Here is a 16908-nt window from a genome sequence, read left to right on the forward strand (position 1 = left end):
ATCTCACAGCTACTGACGTCGGTTTGACCTGGCCATCATTCTACCATCGAATCGTGCGGGGGCAGGGCGCTCGCCTACCGCGTCAAAGGAACTACACTTCTACGTGCCAGCCATTCTTACTTTTCACCACCATCAGCAGCCTCGTCCGAGCGGGACGCCTTCTCTGCTGCCAGAGCCGCCTCCAGCGAGGCGACCAGGTCTGCCTTGAGATTACCGAGGTAGAGGGCCACAGTGGGATCGTCTGCCCGGGAGGTCTCCAGGACAGATTGGAGTTTGCCGCGCAGCTGGGGATACTGTTAGCCCCTCGTCGTCAGCACCTCATACCTCAACAATGACCTTGCGGCGGGAAGCCACTGCGTTGGCGAGTTTCGAGTTTCGTCCTGAACGAGTGAGACGAAGGACAAACCGGCAGCGCCTACCTCTCTCCTCCAGCTCGGTCAACTTGTTTGACACCTCCCAAGCGCGCGACATCACAGCGGGAGGCAACGCTGCCAGCTTTGCCAACTCCAAGCCTGCCGTGGTTAGAGCGTGTCGCCGTGGCCTTCTGCTCACCATAGTGATCCTCTTTGGACGGCCCATCGGTGACCTTGTAATGGAAGGCAGTGCTAAACTCTCCCGTCTCGCCCATGTGGCTATTACTCTGAAAATGTCAGTCTTGGGACGTGCCTTTCCAACAAACCTGGACTGAGAGATGCAGCCTACGACAAAGTTAGCTGATGGGAAGGGGCGGCCTTGACGTACGTCACAACACCGGGATGAGTGCACAGCGTTTGTCCGAGCTCGCGGAAATGAGTCGCAAAGAATGTGAAACACTTTGACGTTAGCCTGACTCGTCGCACAAAGCACAACTCACCTTGCGCTTCGCAAGCTCCTCGGCAATGGCATGAGCCAGACCGACGCCTTCGACAGGAGCTGTCCCGCGACCAAGCTGGGGCACAGTTGGTCATCTCGAGCGTTGAATGCCACGTACCTCGTCGACCAGGACAAGTGACTTTGACGATGCAATTCCTGGGTCGTTAGAAAGCACCACCCGTTGTAGACCTGCCGCACCCAGAATCATTGCAGACGTGGCCATTTCTGAGCCGAAAGTTGACAGCGACTTCTCCATGCAATCTGCCCTGGTGAGCTCACTTCGTCTCTCGTGTCAACTCACCGTCGTTGGAGAGACGCGTCAGAAGAGCGTCGTGCAGCTTGAACTGGGCGTGCTCCGCCGGGACACTGTGGATGTTAGACCGCCCTGGCTTTCAGAAAGCTTACAAACAGCCGATCATAGCTTGGACGTTCAGGAGGCCGATCTGGCGGAGATAGGTACTCTTGCCCGACATGCTGCACTGTCAGCAGGGGAAGAACACGCACTCACTTTGGCCCTTGAATCAGCTGGAAGTGAGCTGGCCCAGCTGCCGCGTAGACATCATTTGAGACGCAGTTGCCGGCGGGGAGAGTGGCCTCAAGAATAGGATGGCGACCGTTCTTGATCTTTGGGGTTAGAATGGCCATGTGGCGTGCACTCACAACAAGCGTGTTGGCAAACTTGGGACGAACTGGGTCAGAGTCAGGTGGGATAATCACGAGGGATCTGCTGACCAAATGACATGTCTGTAGTTAGCGGGACACGAGGCTTCCACCTACTGCTTGATGAGGTGCCAAAACTGACGAGCAAGTCGACGAGGGCAATCTTGAAGGGAGGTCAGCATCGTGGATCACAAGGTGCCAAACAGCATCGCTCACGGCTTCCGAGCACTCATATAGGTCACCTGTGATAAGTAATCCAGCCTGTGTAACCGCTCACTGATCTGGGCTACCACAGACTTGACCAAGTCATCCACAATCCCGTCGCTCATAAGGAAGACTTCTTGCTGGGTTTGCAGCATCCGGCTGTTGAGTTTGTGCTGTCGTCAGCACGGTAACTGTCGATTGTCCTTACCAAGTGTGATGACGAGAACTTGACGGTACGCTTCCCCTTCTCGACGTTGGTGTACCCCTTCGGCAAGGGCTTGCCATCCAACTCGCTGATATCACAGGAGAACCGGTAACCGACTTCGCTCCATTCCATCGAGGCGTAGATGCTATGCTCCCCTAGATGGTCAGACGGACTGCTCGAGTGACGACCAACTTTCCAAGCTCTTGCCCACTGAAGTATTAGATGCTGACTCTCAACAAGTAGGCTTACACTCCATAATGTCAGAGACGTTCTCTTGATACGTGGAGCGTGCGAGGTCGAGGAGCTCGTTGCAATCACTCTTGATTGCGTAGAGTCGCTCGCCCTTGGATGCTTGTCCCTTTCGGTTCTTCCTGTTCCCCAGAGCCGATTCGTCGTTGATTCGCTCTGTGGCGCTCAGCTCAGCTCGGCGATGCTACCTGCCTTCGATGAGGGGCCCGATTGCTTGAACGCCCGGACTGGACATGAGCTAGATGATATCAGCTTTGCACTCCAAGCCGGATGCTAGCCCACCACCACGGCGCGTTTGATGATGTCCGCATTGCAGGGCTGCAGAAGGCGACACAGCTCGGGCAAGACTGTCACGACCCTACGAAGTTGAAGAAGGATCTTGATGCGGTGCTCGGTCTGCTGGGGGTTGTTGGCTTTGCGTTGGTTGATTGAAAGCTGGACCGGTCAGCCCGGCATTGTCGTGCTTTTGTCACGTACATTCGCGATAAGCTTGTCCAAGTCGAGCTGGAAGGGTAAGGAGCTGGGGGAGAGGCTCTTTTCTTACAGAATCAAGCTGCTTGAGGCTCTTTCGGAGCCCATGCAAGGTGTCGGGAGATTGGACAAGAGCTTGAACGGCGTCCAGCCTGTTCTCGATCATGTACCTCTCTGAGCAGTGGTGAGGGCAACGTAGGACCGAACGGAAAACAACTTACGGTTGCTGGGCTGAAGGATGGAAGTCCTCAGGAGCCGCACACCCATTGGAGTGAAGCACGAGTTGAGTGTGGCTTGGAATCAGCGATGGTAGGGGTTGACACTACGTACACAGAAGCGTGTTCGAGCCTTTCAGGTTGAGGTTGTTTTGAACGAGTTCGAGGTTCTTGACGCTCTCGGAATCAATGAACATGTGGCCTGGGGATGAGCAGCAAATCTATAGGCAGTTCACCAACCATTGAGCGTCTTGTACTGGATCTTGACAGACCCATCACTGAAGCCGACTCCACGCCTCGAGGCACTGTGAATCAGCAGGGCTGAAGCTGCCGCAAGCGCGTGCTTCTGGTCCGCCGATGCCATGACCAGCGATGCCCTCTGATCGTCTTGCAAGCAAACTCGTTTGATGGCTTCCAGTCCTGCCAGTCAGCATGAGACAGGGCGAAGGCATACCCTTTTCAGCGCTCCACTGATTGCGAGGCAGCGCCTGGCACTGAGTCTGAAACTCATCTTCAATCTTCTCAACAAGCATGGCGACTTCACTTTCAACGAGGTGGCGGCTTTGTGAATGTGCAGGAGCATTTTGATTAGATCCCACAATCACAGTGCGAGGGGGATGCACGTTGAGGTAGTGGAGAGTCCTACTGAAGGCTGGGTAGGGATATCAGCTCAGCAGTTCGTGGGCCGAGCCCAATGTAAGCTACCTGATCCGTCTGTGAACTGGTAAGAAGGTCAGTTTGTCGTATCAGCGGCAGATGCGTACTTGAGTGAGAGTCATCTGACGTCAATACGTTAGAGTAAGTGGTCACTCACGCGGCCAGTGTCCAGGTTGATTGCAGCGACCCCGATGTCAAAGCCGCCCGTTGGTGCTGGGCTCAATTCAGTCGCTCCCTAACGACTCTTACCCTTGGCCAATATCACAGACACGGTGAACTCGCCTCCTTCTCCGACTGCCGAGCCATTGATGCTTGAGATGGCCGACGTGAGGGCTGAGCGTCGGGTGGGGGAAGGTGCTCCAAGGGGAGATTGGCTCGGGTGAGTGGGCTCGAGGTTGCGATTCGTGCTGATTGCACTCGATGAACGAAGAGTTGCCCGGGTGCTGGAGCGGTGTGAGAGCCGAGACGACGGCTGTGAGGTCAGACTATTGGTCGATGTCGGCCGGCTTGATGAGGGAGGCATGGCGTCGACTTCCCTCGACGAGGTCAGGATGAAGTGGGAGCGTGGGGGGTTGGTGGTTCAGCAAGTGTGGGTATGAGCGAGTTCAGTCGGGTGAGTCGTATGAGTGAGAGAGAGGTGGATGAGTTGATCGGGGAATGGGAGATGTTGAGTGTGTTGAGTGTGTTGAGGTGAAGGGTTGTATCGGAAGTGATGAGGAAGAGGACAGAGAAGAGGAGGAAGCAGGCGGAATGGGCCGAGGAAGACGAGGAAGACGAGGAAGACGAGGAGGACGAGGAAGACCGAGCAAGGTGGAGGGAGGAAGATGGCCAGGCTGGGCTGACTGCGGCGGCCAGAGCACTCGGAGCCGAATGAATGGATCTGTGGCGCTCTCTCGATGTAATCTTGGGTGCACAACGACTGATGAGCCTGCACCGGTTGAGGCGATGATGGTGGTTGTGCCACTGGGCGCGTATCTGTACCCAGCCGATGATGCATGACTCGGCCCACACGGCTTTTCCGCACTCTTGCTCCAAACCCTCCGAGTCCAGCCCTTGGCTGGGGACGGTGCCGAGCCGGTGCCACTCGCATCCGAGCCCAAGTGGTTAGCGCTGCAGTGTAGACCGAGGTGGCGGCGTCGTCCTGGATCCATGATTGATGCACACCCACAGACTTGTCTCTCGATCCCGATCCCGCCGTTGCAACTGAAACCAGCCGACAGAGTTGAACCCTGACAAGGTCAAAAGGCACGATTAGGGTAATGTTATATTCTAAATGGTACGGAGGATTGATTCCGTGTCCGCCGTGCTCGCCGCTGTGGCCGTGGAGTCGGTGGCCCCTCCACCCAGGCCCCTGGGTCCGTCGTCTGGACCCTTGAGTAGGAGGGAGGAAGGGGCAGGACGACGAGAAGGCAGAGGGTCACGTACGTCCATGTACTCTCAGGTTCATTTGGTTCCCAGCAACCTCTGCTTCAGAGCCTAGAGCCCAGAGCAGCTGCCGGCCCCCCACCCCTGCCTCACCCCTGCCGCCTACCGCAGCCGCTGCTGCCGGCCGGTGGCCACCCACTTTAGCACAACCCACCGGTCAACCGATGCGGTCAACCGCGGTACCACGCTGCGCGCGCCGCCGTCGCCGCCGCCGCCGCTAGCTCGCCGGTCGGCACACACCCACTCCTACTACGACAGACTTGGTTGTGTGCCACCACCACATAACGACAACCTTCTAAACGCTTACTCCAGCGGTCACCCATCCACACTGGCGACACTCCCAGACCACCACCACAACCACCACCTCATCGCCATTGCCCCTTCAACGTCCTCGCCATCTTCCACACCCCACCATCCCTGTTGATTCATCGTGCCGATTACACAGTCGTACGCATCAACAACACTTGTCCCATCTTAGCGCCAACGGTTCGCACCCCGATCGCGAGCAACCACATCCACGACGCTGGACGACGCCAAAGGACAGACTCATCTCTGGCTACCTCCACACACGACCCGCTGTGGCCGATTGTCCACTCTTATCAGCCCCCCTCGACGCTCCCACCCGTCGCCGCTCGCAGTCACCGTCGTCCCCTTCCAGCACCAGCCAAGATAACTAAGCCAATAGTCGCCGCGGCGCCATCCGCACCACTCTCCGCCATGTCGCCTACAGCTGGTCCTTCCCGGCTACCCGAGAGGCCCCAGGAGCGTGTAGCCTCGTGAGTGTCTCAGCACGGCGACGACTAACCCTTCAGTGCCCTCAAACCAACTTCGCCAGAACGGTCAAAGCTGCTATCTGAGGTGCGTTGTTGAACCGATCGCCGGTGCGCGGATCACGGAGGCACTTGGGAACACCGATGGCTGCGGCGGCGGCGCGGACACGAGACGAGGATGGAAGTGGGGACTTGCCCTCGCCCTCACCGCCCCGCCACGCCCATGGCCTCTTCCTACGCCCAGCGCCCCCGTCCCCGTTCTCAGTTCCCATTACTGACCCACCAGCCTCGCCGTGGACTCGCTTCACCAACCCTGTACGAAGCAGCACTTCTCGGTCGAGCTCCTCATCGCCATCCTTTGTCCCAGTCACCGATCACTGCAGGCAACCCATTGCCCTCGCCATTACCGCTCGTTTCGCTCGTGTCCCCGCAGGTCGGCGCCCTTCGCAGCTCCTTGCACCGTCGACGGTCATCATTCCCACCCGCTGCCGGCTCCACGATCACTGGGGCTAATTCATATCCCTGGGTCATGGGGGGCACACCAGGGGCGCGACCGACGGGGCTGGGGCAACAGCAAGAATCTTGGCAAGGCTTTGGGAACGAGCTTGTCGGTGAAGCTCCCGTAGCGGCACCAGCTTCCGGAGCTTGGGAGAGCCTCCTCAACTTTGATGGGGACGACGCCAGGGCGTTGAAAGGCGAGGACATTGTTGCGGACCCACCCTCGTCACCGACTCAGCAGATGGCAAGGGTGCGGTCGAGCACGGGCATGGCGAGGTCGCCATCACAGCTGGCCCGTCTCGGCACGCCAAAGACGAACATATCCCATCTTCCGTCGACAACCGACCGATACCTACCCGGGAACGAAGCGTTCAAGGCCTTGTTGACCAAGACTGTCGATGTCGAGGGCGTCGGTAGTGTGGGCGTGGCACGGATCCTGCTCGAGGTGTGGAAAAGAGGCGGTGGGGATGTGGTAAGTGCTGCGGTTCTGCATGCAGACACCCAGACTGACACTTCCCAGGTCACCGCCCAGTACTTATGGCCGAGCATCCTCATGTCATTGTCTCTTTCCCCCGAGCATGGCATCTCACCCCGGGTTGCAACACCGTCCCCCCACGCCGCCCTCGCACTTCAAGCTCTCTACAACATTGCCATCCGCCCCAGCGAGTCGTTCATCTTTGCCGGCTTCTTATCATCCTACATGGCTTCGGCTCCCACCCCCGCCGCCAGCGGGTTCCAAGACAGTCAAGTGTACGGGGCGTTGACGCCTACCAAGAGTGTCGGCGAGCCGGATCTATCGCAGTGGACAACCTTCACTCCTGGGGAGGAATGGCCGTCTCTGGCCACTACTCTTCCGTCAGGCTCAGGGTTGACGCCCCGCCGCCCCTTCTCCCCAGCTCTCGGACTCCCGCCCATCGAGTTCTCTGCCGCCTCCGAGTTCTCCCCACGGCCCTCTCTCAGCGGACCCGCCGACGGCGTTGAAAGTGGCGAAGGCATCAATGGCATCGACGAGATTATCGCGCAGCTGGAGGATGCCTCGGAGCAGAGAGAGGCGGAGGCTGAGCTCCACGAGTCGCAATCACAGGAAGACTGGAAGCAGGCCGACAGTGTCAAGGAGGAAGAGACGGACATTGCGATGCAGCTTCCGACCCCAGAGACCGATGGTGTCCTGGACTACCCCCGGGAGCAGGCGATCCAGACGAACCCGTCGACGAAGCGCAAGACTGGCGCGGATACGCCCGAGACGGCGTCGCAAACGCTTGAGCACGTCGGGTCGCCATTCGTATCCGGGGCATCGGTCCTATCGGCAACATCTGCGAGCTCTGCGATCCCAACCGTGCCCCTGCCCAATGGCGATGGCGACGATAACAAGCGCCCCGTTGTGTTGAAGGTCACTCGCAATCGACCAACTCAATTGTCTCTGCCAACAGCCGAGTTTGTGCCCCCGCCGCCCATGTGCCTGTTCTTCTCGCCTGCGTTCCGAGATCTACAGAAGGGCAAGGTTGGAGTGTGGAAGGGGGAGCTGGCCATTCGCGGTCGCGGCGGCGGCAACTTCAATGTGCTTATTATCGGGGAGGAGGGATCGGATGCTCTTTGGTGGGTCGCACGGAACGCGACAGTCGCTAACATTCCAGGCAATCACACACATGGACCGAGACCCTTACGTACCCGCCGGACCAAGTGGTCACCCAGTCGGCATACACGGCGTCGATGATCCCAGTCTCAACTCTGGCCCGAGAAGGCCTCCTTCCGGTAACAATGGGCATGGTGCTGTGCAACGACGACAACAACCTGGAGGCGTTTGTAAACATGGTGCAGGGGCTGCATGCGGAGGGTGTGGTAAGTGCTGCGAGTTGCTTTGCGTGCTGACGGCTAGGCGTTCCACCTCCCGCTGCCCGGCTCACGCCTTCCGATCGTCTTCCTGCCCGCCAAGTTTGACACGAGCGACCCGCTGCAACGCCTCGGTATCGCGTTCATGACAAAAGGAGGCGTTTCGCCACTGGCTCAGACTGGCGTACATGAACCAGAGCCAAGTGCCAACGGTGAACCGACCCAGGATGAGGAGACGAGTCCAGAGCGAAAACGGCGACGAAAGAGCAGTTCGTCGCTGCCAAAACCACGCCCGGCGGCACCAGAGAAAAAGCCCACCGTGAGGCGTCGAAGTGCGCCCGTGCGCCCAAACAAGCTGGCCCCGGCGAGCTCGTAGCGGCGCCTCGCTGCGCCGCGCTGTTGTATAGGATGTCATAGCAATGAAGCAGAAGCATGAAGGATGTAAACAAATCCAAGATACCAAGGTGCGGCTGCCACGCGATAAGGCCGGGGGGTTTTATTGCCGCCACGTGGGAGCGGGGGCTTTTGGCCTCACGGCGGTTGATTCCGGGCGAGTGAGCACCTCACTTGGCCGACAGTTCCGACTGGAGGCAGCAGCACGAGCTCGCGACGCCGGATCGACATCACATCGACTTCAAGTCAAGCCACACCGCACCACTCAAAATGGCCGCATTCCAGCGTCTCCTCCGGGCATCGGCTGCTCCTACCCTCGCCATTGGCGGCGCCCTTGCTGCCTCGACCACTGTCGCGCTCGCCGACGACGGAGCTGCTGCCGCTGCTCCCGCCTCTGTCCACCCCGGACGGACAGCCCGCGGCGACAAGGTGGGTCGCGCCGCGCCGCGGCCACTGCTACCGTACTGACGCCCCCAGCTCCCGATCTACTCGGCCGCCGACGAGGCCAAGCCCATCGTGCTGGTCGAGACGGTCAACCCGCTGACCGAGCACATTACGGCCGCGCGCGAGGCGACGGCCGGCGCGCTCGGCTCGGCGCGCGGCGTCGTCGAGAGCGGCGTGTCCAACTGGATCGGCTTTGAGCGCAAGGTCGAGGGTGGGTTTGGGGTATCAGCCGCGCTGACGCCCAGGCGAGGTCAAGCAGATTGTGTCGCCCGACGAGCCATTGGTCCCGGGGCTCATCTACGTCGCTGTGGCCGGCCTCACCGGCTCGGTGCTGACCCGCACGCGCGCGTTCCCGATCCGCTTCCTCGCGCCGCCCGTCTTTGCGGCCATTGCGCTCCCCTACTTCCTCCCAAAGACGGCGCACAACCTGCGCCAGTACATCTCGGACGCTGAGGACAAGCACATTCCCGAGTTTGCCGAGAAGCACGACCGCATCAACAGCGCGCTCGAGCTGCACTGGCAGCTCGCGCTCGACAAGCTGCGCGGCGCGGGCAACGACGTGAGCACGTGGAGCAACAAAGCGGTCGAGGGCGTCGAGTCGGCCACGGGGCTCAAGATGGCCGAGGCGGTCCGCGTCGGCCAGGAGCGCGTCGAGGCGGCTACCGCCCGTGCCAAGCGCGAGGTTGAGCGCGCGGCCGAGAAGGCCAAGGCCAAGGCCAGCGAGACGGCCGCCGCAGTTTCCAACGCCCGCGAGACGGTCAAGGAGGCCGCTGCCGAGCCTGTCGAGGTCAAGACGGTGTCTATTACGATCGACAACACGCCGGTCGCGTCGGTCGAGGTGCCCCTCCCCGTCCAGGTGACTGAGAAGGTCGCCGAGATCAAGGCGGAGGCGACCGAGATCAAGGAGGAGGAGAAGAAGGTCGAGGCCGCTAAGCCCAAGGACGAGGGCAAGCGCCTCGTTTAGACATTGCCACAGCATGCATAGTGTGTAGCGGATACGCGGGTACGGGACAGAGGCCGCGCCGAGCGCACTCTACGGCGGGACGATGTGGCAGCCGAGCAGCCCGCGGCCGCCCCAGCCAGAGCGGGGTGTCAGGCGGATGAGCTTGCGCTCTTCTCCGCGCAGCACGAGGAGGGTGAGCGGGGACTGGGTGTCAGCGCGCAGTAGCGGTAGGCAGGACATACCCCTTCGGAGCGGGCGACGACGGGCCCGATGGCCTGCAGGCCGCCCGCGCTGGCGGCTGTAATGCCAGAAAACGAGTAGATAGCGTCGCGCGCCTGCAGGCCGGCGTCGGCGGCGGGGCTGCCCTCCGCGACCGAGTTGACGAGGGCGACCGGGCGCTCGGGCCAGGTGGCGGGGATGTCGCCGCCGTCGTCGCGGTGGCCGTTGGCGCGGGGCGTGGCGGGGGCAGCGGGTGCAGCGGCGGGCAGAGCGGCGCTCGACCCAGAGCCAGACCCCGAGCCCGAGCCCGTACCCGGCTGGAAGGCATTCTCGAGCGCCGTCGCCAGCCGCCGCGTCACCTCGCTCCGGTCGTTGTAGAGCCGCGCGAGCGCCGCGCGCGCGTGCCGGATCGCGTAGACGTCGATATCGCCGCGCGGGTATCCCTCGGGGTCGACGAGCGGCGTGTCGGCGCTCGCATTGTGCTGGGGCCAGGTCAGCAGGCTACGGTAACGCAACCCACGCTCGCGAGCACGTCCTTGAGCGCGTCGATCTCGGCCTCGATCGCGTCCTTGCGCTGCATCAGCGCAGTCGCGTACTCGCGCGGCTCGCCCGGGTACGCCTCTGGGTCGGGCAGCGGCAGGCTGACCGCCGCGTTTGGGGCGGGAAAGGCCATTGTGCGCGGTGTGGGTTGGGTTGGGTGGGTGCGAAGATGAGATCATTGCCGCCTGCCGCCGCCGGCTAACTGCGATTGAGCGATTATCGAGATTCAACGACGATGACGTGCAAACCCGACGCCGATTCCAGATATCGCCGTTGCTTCGACTTTTCTTCCCATCGCCGCCGCTGCATGTCCCTCCGCCTCCTCATCGCCGCTCTCCCTCGCGCTCCCAAGCCCATCTTCCGCACCATCACCACCTGCCGCCCCGCCATGTCGCCCCTCCCGTTCAAGACGCTCGTCCCCGAGGCCGAGCTCGCCATCCAGGCCGTCCTCCGCGGCTGCTACCTGTGCGTACCGAGTTCTAGCAACACTGACGGCCAGCACAAAGTCGGTGCAGGACACGCTCGTGACCCAGGACACGGTCATCAAGAAGGACAAGAGCCCCGTGACGGTCGCCGACCTGTCGGCCCAGGCGCTCATCTCGCTCCACCTCCTGGCCCACTACCCCAAGGACGAGATCATCGGCGAGGAGGACACGTCCGAGCTGCGCGCAAACCAGCCTCTGAGAGAAAAGGTCGTCGGGCTGGTGAATGAGGGATTCACGCGCGTCGACGGCTGGGGCAAGGATGAGAAGTTTAGCGAGGAGCAGTGGGTCTGAGCTCGTTGGAGAGAGACTGACCCGGCGCAGGATCTTGTCCGCTGTTGACGCCGGCTCGGCGGTCGGTGGGCCCGTTGGCCGCTTCTGGACCATTGTGAGTACGCCGTGTTGCCGAGGGGAGTGTGGGCCAGCGCCGTGTGGATAAGCGCGCGCGGTGTGGCTCGGCGCCGTGCTGCCGAGCACCGTTGGGTCTTGCTTCGTGCCGCGTTGCTCGTGTCGCGCTGCTTGTGTCGCTTTGCTCCGCGTCGCCGAGCACCGTCCACCGAGCGCTGTATCACCGAGGCCGCATCGCAGAGTACCATGTCGCCCAGGGTCCATCGCCTTACGCGTCTCCCTACCCCGTGTCACGGCAAGCCAACCCCACTCACAACCCCAGGACCCCGTCGACGGCACGTCCGGCTTCATCCGTCACCAGCAGTTTGCCGTCTGCCTCGCCCTCATCATCAACGGCGTTGTCGAGCTTGGCGTCATCGGCTGCCCCAACCTCGGCCCCGAGCCCGCCAAGATTGGCGAGGAGATCATCCCCAACGGCAAGGGCGTGCTCATGGTCGCCGTCCGCGGCGAGGGCAGCTACTCGCGTCCGCTCGACTCAGAGGTCTACACAAAGCTCACCCTCCCCGCCACGCCGCCCGAGTCCAACCCGCTCACGTTCCTCGAGTCGGTCGAGGCCGGCCACTCGGCCCACGGCATCCAGCAGCGCATCGGCGAGCTGCTCGGCGTCCAGCGCCCCTCGCTCCGCATGGACAGCCAGGCAAAGTATGCGTGCCTCGCCCGCGGCGAGGGCGGTGTCTACCTGCGCATCCCGACAAAGTACTCTGGCGGCAAGGAGTACCAGGAGAAGATCTGGGACCATGCCTCGGGCAACCTCCTGATTGCCGAGTCTGGTGGCGTCTGCACCGACATGTACGGCAAGCCGCTCGACTTTTCCAAGGGACGCACGCTGTCGGGCAACGAGGGCATTGTGGCTGCCGGCAGCGAGATGCACGGACGCGCCGTCGAGGCGGTCAAGAAGGCGATCCAGGAGGCAGGCCACAAGCTCTAGGCGGTCGAGCTCTAGGCGGTCAAGCTGTGAGAAGTCAAGGACATTTGTAGCGTGGTATATACATGCATGGTGTCTGTAGGATGTGTCTGCGATGCCTCTTCCTCTTGTGACCTTCTCGCTGCGCTACTTCTCGTGCGTGAACGGGACCAGCCCGTGACTCGCCACTCCAAACGACCACTTGGCCCCCGCCAGTGTCCCCGCCAGGCCCTTGCCCCCGACCACACGCACCATGGCATCGAGTACCTGCACCGTGGGCTGGCCGCGCGAGCGCAGCGCGTCCACCAGCGTCGTCTCGGCGGGGAACTGCAGCGGGCGCGAGGGGCCGAGCAGGGTGAGCTGGATGTTGAGCGGCCACGCCGTCGGCGGGTCGGGGTCGGTGCCGCGGGGCGCAAACGGCGACGGGTACGGCGCAGGCAGTTGGGCCTTGAAGAACGGCGTGTTGGGTATCGGCTGCCGTCAGCTCCGTCTACACCACTACCCACCCGCACGCCCTGCGCGGTGAGCACCACGACCGCGCCGGCATCCCGCCTGAGCGCTGTGACGGCCTCGTACGCATCCTTGGTCGTTGCGTCCTGTGACCCGCGCACGCGCGCGCCGCGCCGCCTCTCGCCCTTCTCGTCCTCCCACCGCTCGGGCCAGAAGGCATCGCTGAAGCCGTCGCACACGACGAGGCCGGGCGCGTCGAGCGCGGCTCGGCGCAGCGCGAGCGTCCACCCGAGCGCGCGGGGTCGGGGCTGAAGAACAGCGAGGCGCTCGAGGCTCGTGCCGACGAGCTCGTCAATCGCGCCGCTGATGAGCGGGGCGCGGAGGTCTCTTGGCTGCGTCTCGGCCAGTGTCGCCGCGACCCGCGTCTCGATGTGTGAGCGGAGCGCGGCCTCGATGCGCGGCACGAGGGGCGGGTGCGACGCCGGAGAGAGGAGGACCGCGTGTGCGCCCCGCCCGCCGAGCGGGACCTCGACGGCCTCGCCGCCCGGCGCAGGCACGAGCGCGAAGGACCGCGGCAGCACCCACGTCATGAGGAGGAAGGCTGCCAACGTGCTCTTCCCCGCGCCGCTCGGCCCCACCACCTCGACCAGGTCACCGCGCTGCAGGCTCGAGCCGCCGGGGTGCGGGCGCGCCTGTAGGAGGATCTCGTCGAGCTCGGGGACGAAGGTTGGGCCGGGGGGTGATGCTGGCGTCAGTCGCGGAGGCAGGTGCACGCGTACTGTTGTATCGCAGCGCCAGCGTTATCTGCGGCTGTCAGGTGCAGGAGCGTGGGTGACTCTGACATACCTCCGAGGCCCGGCCCGTCTCGATCTCGGCCAGCAAGCTGGCTGTCGTCGGTATTGCGGCGTGAGTGTCTGCCGCCATGATGGTGGATAGGTTGAAGGAGAAAACAAACGCCTCCACCAGGTGACATCATTTGTTGACTGGATTGTTACGGTGACAACAAAACGACACAGCACGTAAATGCATACAAGAACGCCTATTGATACAAGCTTGCGCATCTCTAGAATGCTCTCTACACCAGCAACACCCCCTTGACCACCTCGTCCGTCTTCTTCCGCGTCCCCTTGGCTCTGGCGCGCACCAGACCGAGCATGCGGGCCTCCTCGACGAAACGGATGAACGCGGCGTGGAGACGCTGTTGCGCCTCCTCACTGAGCTCTGGCACCCCATCTTCATCTTCTCCCGCCCGCTTCCGCTTGCTGCGCCGTTCCGCAGGCGACCCATTCTCCTCGTTGCCTTGTTCCTTTGCTGAGCCCGTGAGCTCCCCGCGGAAACCTTCCAGCCAGTCCCAGAGGTTGACGTTCCTCCCGGCCGACTGCCAAAGGGAGAAGAGCGTCTCGGTCTCCTTGAAAGGCTGCGGCGTTGATAGGTCGACGAATTCGCCGTTAGCAGCGTGTGTCTGATCGTCCGCAGGAGGCTGAGGCTTCCTCTTTTTCCTGGTCGTCTGTCCCGACATCTTGAGATAGTCCTTCGTCTGCCGGCTTCGGCTTGACTTGCGAGGTGTATGGACCTCTTCGTCCTCTGACGACTGCTCGTCCTCGGCCACACTCTGGTCCGAGGCGTCCACACCGTTGCTGCTGGCGGGCCAAAACGTGTCAGGTTTCGCAAGAGACGACAGGATGGACATTCGTGGAGCGGGGTCGTTGACCTGAGGTGTAAGATGGAGGTGCTTGAACTCGCACTCACAGTGGAAAGGTCGGAGTTTGCGTCGAGGGCAAAGATATCTCCGCCAGGAACCCGGTTGCCATCTTTGACTACATCTGCTATCGTTTGCAGATCGCGCAGTTGCCTGCGAATGTCAGCAGCTGCGCAAGTTGATGGAGCGCCAAATTCACTGGTCGGTCACCTCGCTCTCAGCCAAGGCAGCAAGTGGAGAGTTGAAACGATGCTGAAGCGCGAGCCACCTGAGCGACTTGAGCGTGCTAGCGGAACCTCCTCCGATCATCTCCTCGTCACGCTTGAGCTGCTCCGCAAGCTCGCGAGTGACGCTGAGGGGAGTAACAGTGGAGTCCACTGCCGACTGGCCTCGTCAGCACGGTACGGCAACCCACGACTTACTTGAAGGATGGCATTCACGCCTGCGTTCCGTTTTCTTGACCTCCCCAGAGTAAGGATGCTCAGGTCGACTTCACTGGGCTCCACCAAGGTCCACGTGGACAGGAAGTGCCCGATGGACGGGACGTCGAGGAGAAGACGGAATGGGAGGGTGGGATAGAGGCTGAGGATCAGCTGACGATCCTAGCCGCACAACTCACTTCATGATGTAGATGAGCTCGGATAGAACGGTGGATGATATGAGCTGCGCTTGCTGGATGTGAACGAGGAGTGGTTTACCTACATGGTGAGCTGACTCAGTTGCTGGTGACTCACGGTCCTTCTGGCCCTGCCACCACCTCTGCACCTCTTCCATCGGCGTCCTCCCAGCCTTCTTGGCTGCCAATGCCTGCACATGTTAGAATATCCGGTCTCTCCAACACCACTTACAGCTTCACCAAGGAATCCCACCGCGACAGCCCGCGTCGCCGAAGCGAGGTCAGACACGTCGCGTCCGTTGATGGTCACAGCATGACGCGTTATCGACGAGAGACCAGGAGTTAGAGCCGCCGATACGCCTTGGTAGGTCAGCATGCATTTCGCCGTCTCCTAGAAACCCACCCTGGACAAGGGCAATGTGCAGCCTCTGCACGTCAAACGAAGGCTTGAGCGAAGGAGGGATGTCGCACTGCTGCAGCCAAGATCTGATCTCGTCCAGCAGCTCGGCCGTGGTCTGTTCCTCATACGCCTGCATCCAGTCAGTATTTTCCACTCGTGAGCCTACTCACATCGTAGGCAGCTTGGAAGTGTTGGTACGACTTGTCGTAGATCTCGTCGAGCGGCTCGGCGGTCGAGGACGGCCGGGCTTTGGCTTTGGTTTCCGGCGGCTGAAACGGAATAACAAAGACCCCCTGAGAGTACTGTTAGGCAAGTGCAACGCCCGATCGACGCGCTCCTACCTGACTGAGGGAGTGAAAGTCGTTGCCCATGGCCTGATGATAGAGGTGAGAGAGTGACTGTTAACTCAGTGGTCGACTTGGGCAAGATAAGTCGCGTCGAGAACATTATGGTTAACGGAAGTAAAAGTGGTGGAGGCTTGTTATTATGGGTGGCAATGTGGCATGAGTTAGTTTGGCAGGCCGCAGGCGGCGGGTGCAACTGGCGCACCATGCCACTGGTTAGATGCCACAGGCAATACCACTAGCCTGCCTATCCCGTCCCCTCTACATTCGGCAGGGTCTAACTAGCATCACCATCCTCAGTTAGCTCTCTATCGAATGTATCGTCTTGAACTCTCTACGTCTCTAGCCACAGAGGCACCGTTTGAGTCACCACAGGCCGATCTCAAGCACAGTACCATCCGCGCCGTCACAGGCCACGACACTGCGCCCCTCGCACCCAGCTTTGGCATCACTGTCTGTACTGCACCGCCCGTGTCGCCGTCCCCCCTGGCATCGGCGCGACCGAGGAGATGGCTGGCAGGCCAACTTGGACGACCGAGCTGCCCCCGCCGCGATTGATTGGCCCGCTGCCCCCGTCGCTCGCGGCACTGCCGCTGCCCCGAGAAAGGTCGGTGGCCTCGCTGAAGCTGGTATACGGCGCTCATGAACGAGGGAAGCCTGTACTTCTTACTGATGTTCCTGCTGCTCGCGTACCTGCGCGTGCTGGCCCTCTCCTGCTTGAGGGCGATGCATGGGGCATGCTGGCTGCACGACCCGTGGCTAACCCGATCGACAAGGAGGCGGTGCGCTGCCGAGGTTCGAGCTGCGGGTCCGCGACTCCGCGCTCCGAACACCACGCTCCGCGTCGCCTCCAGAGCCCATAATCCCCGCGTCGCTCGACGCCGCGATGGCGCACGCGCGCGCCAAAATAACGAAGTGAACGGTCGCGCTCGTCGTCGCCCCGGCTGTTAGCCTTCTGCTGATTGCTGGCTTGGTCTTGAACATCCGCGAGCACCATCACACGCTGCACCTCATCCTCCGGTACGACGTC

General features: G+C 61.7%; 7 protein-coding genes across 7 annotated transcripts; 3 read left to right on the top strand and 4 right to left on the bottom strand.

The window, feature by feature from the left end:
- Positions 1–116: 116 nt before the first annotated feature.
- Positions 117–3220, bottom strand: MSH4 (MutS protein msh4; the record flags this gene model as incomplete). The annotated part of the gene is made up of 20 exons (XM_069350981.1): positions 117–284; positions 325–380; positions 420–512; positions 553–640; positions 854–928; positions 971–1008; positions 1051–1113; positions 1154–1218; positions 1258–1326; positions 1361–1476; positions 1513–1541; positions 1790–1889; positions 1925–2076; positions 2171–2326; positions 2533–2605; positions 2648–2674; positions 2715–2815; positions 2863–2934; positions 2972–3058; positions 3097–3220. The coding sequence occupies 20 exons, from the start codon at positions 3218–3220 to the stop codon at positions 117–119; spliced, it is 1752 nt and encodes a 583-aa protein (XP_069211367.1).
- Positions 3221–5655: 2435 nt separating this feature from the next.
- Q8F55_002380 (uncharacterized protein) lies at positions 5656–8412 on the top strand (the record flags this gene model as incomplete). The annotated part of the gene is made up of 6 exons (XM_069350982.1): positions 5656–5714; positions 5751–5796; positions 5995–6678; positions 6727–7802; positions 7841–8042; positions 8083–8412. The coding sequence occupies 6 exons, from the start codon at positions 5656–5658 to the stop codon at positions 8410–8412; spliced, it is 2397 nt and encodes a 798-aa protein (XP_069211368.1).
- Positions 8413–8699: 287 nt separating this feature from the next.
- Q8F55_002381 (uncharacterized protein) lies at positions 8700–9837 on the top strand (the record flags this gene model as incomplete). Its single annotated transcript, XM_069350983.1, has 3 exons — positions 8700–8858; positions 8907–9084; positions 9119–9837. The coding sequence occupies 3 exons, from the start codon at positions 8700–8702 to the stop codon at positions 9835–9837; spliced, it is 1056 nt and encodes a 351-aa protein (XP_069211369.1).
- A 69-nt stretch (positions 9838–9906) lies between these two features.
- NAS2 (putative 26S proteasome regulatory subunit) lies at positions 9907–10708 on the bottom strand (the record flags this gene model as incomplete). Its single annotated transcript, XM_069350984.1, has 3 exons — positions 9907–10020; positions 10059–10517; positions 10556–10708. The coding sequence occupies 3 exons, from the start codon at positions 10706–10708 to the stop codon at positions 9907–9909; spliced, it is 726 nt and encodes a 241-aa protein (XP_069211370.1).
- A 174-nt stretch (positions 10709–10882) lies between these two features.
- MET22 (3'(2'),5'-bisphosphate nucleotidase) lies at positions 10883–12393 on the top strand (the record flags this gene model as incomplete). Its single annotated transcript, XM_069350985.1, has 4 exons — positions 10883–11040; positions 11075–11341; positions 11382–11445; positions 11728–12393. The coding sequence occupies 4 exons, from the start codon at positions 10883–10885 to the stop codon at positions 12391–12393; spliced, it is 1155 nt and encodes a 384-aa protein (XP_069211371.1).
- A 123-nt stretch (positions 12394–12516) lies between these two features.
- Positions 12517–13743, bottom strand: Q8F55_002384 (uncharacterized protein; the record flags this gene model as incomplete). Its single annotated transcript, XM_069350986.1, has 4 exons — positions 12517–12843; positions 12876–13564; positions 13599–13623; positions 13666–13743. 4 exons carry the CDS (start codon positions 13741–13743, stop codon positions 12517–12519), a joined length of 1119 nt encoding a protein of 372 aa, XP_069211372.1.
- Positions 13744–13894: 151 nt separating this feature from the next.
- Q8F55_002385 (uncharacterized protein) lies at positions 13895–15905 on the bottom strand (the record flags this gene model as incomplete). Its single annotated transcript, XM_069350987.1, has 10 exons — positions 13895–14530; positions 14569–14671; positions 14718–14902; positions 14941–15100; positions 15138–15216; positions 15253–15325; positions 15367–15494; positions 15538–15664; positions 15705–15827; positions 15876–15905. The coding sequence occupies 10 exons, from the start codon at positions 15903–15905 to the stop codon at positions 13895–13897; spliced, it is 1644 nt and encodes a 547-aa protein (XP_069211373.1).
- Between the last annotated feature and the right edge of the window lie 1003 nt (positions 15906–16908).

This window comes from Vanrija albida, assembly GCF_041260175.1.
Source record: "Vanrija albida strain AlHP1 chromosome Unknown contig_2, whole genome shotgun sequence".
NCBI lineage: Eukaryota > Fungi > Basidiomycota > Tremellomycetes > Trichosporonales > Trichosporonaceae > Vanrija > Vanrija albida.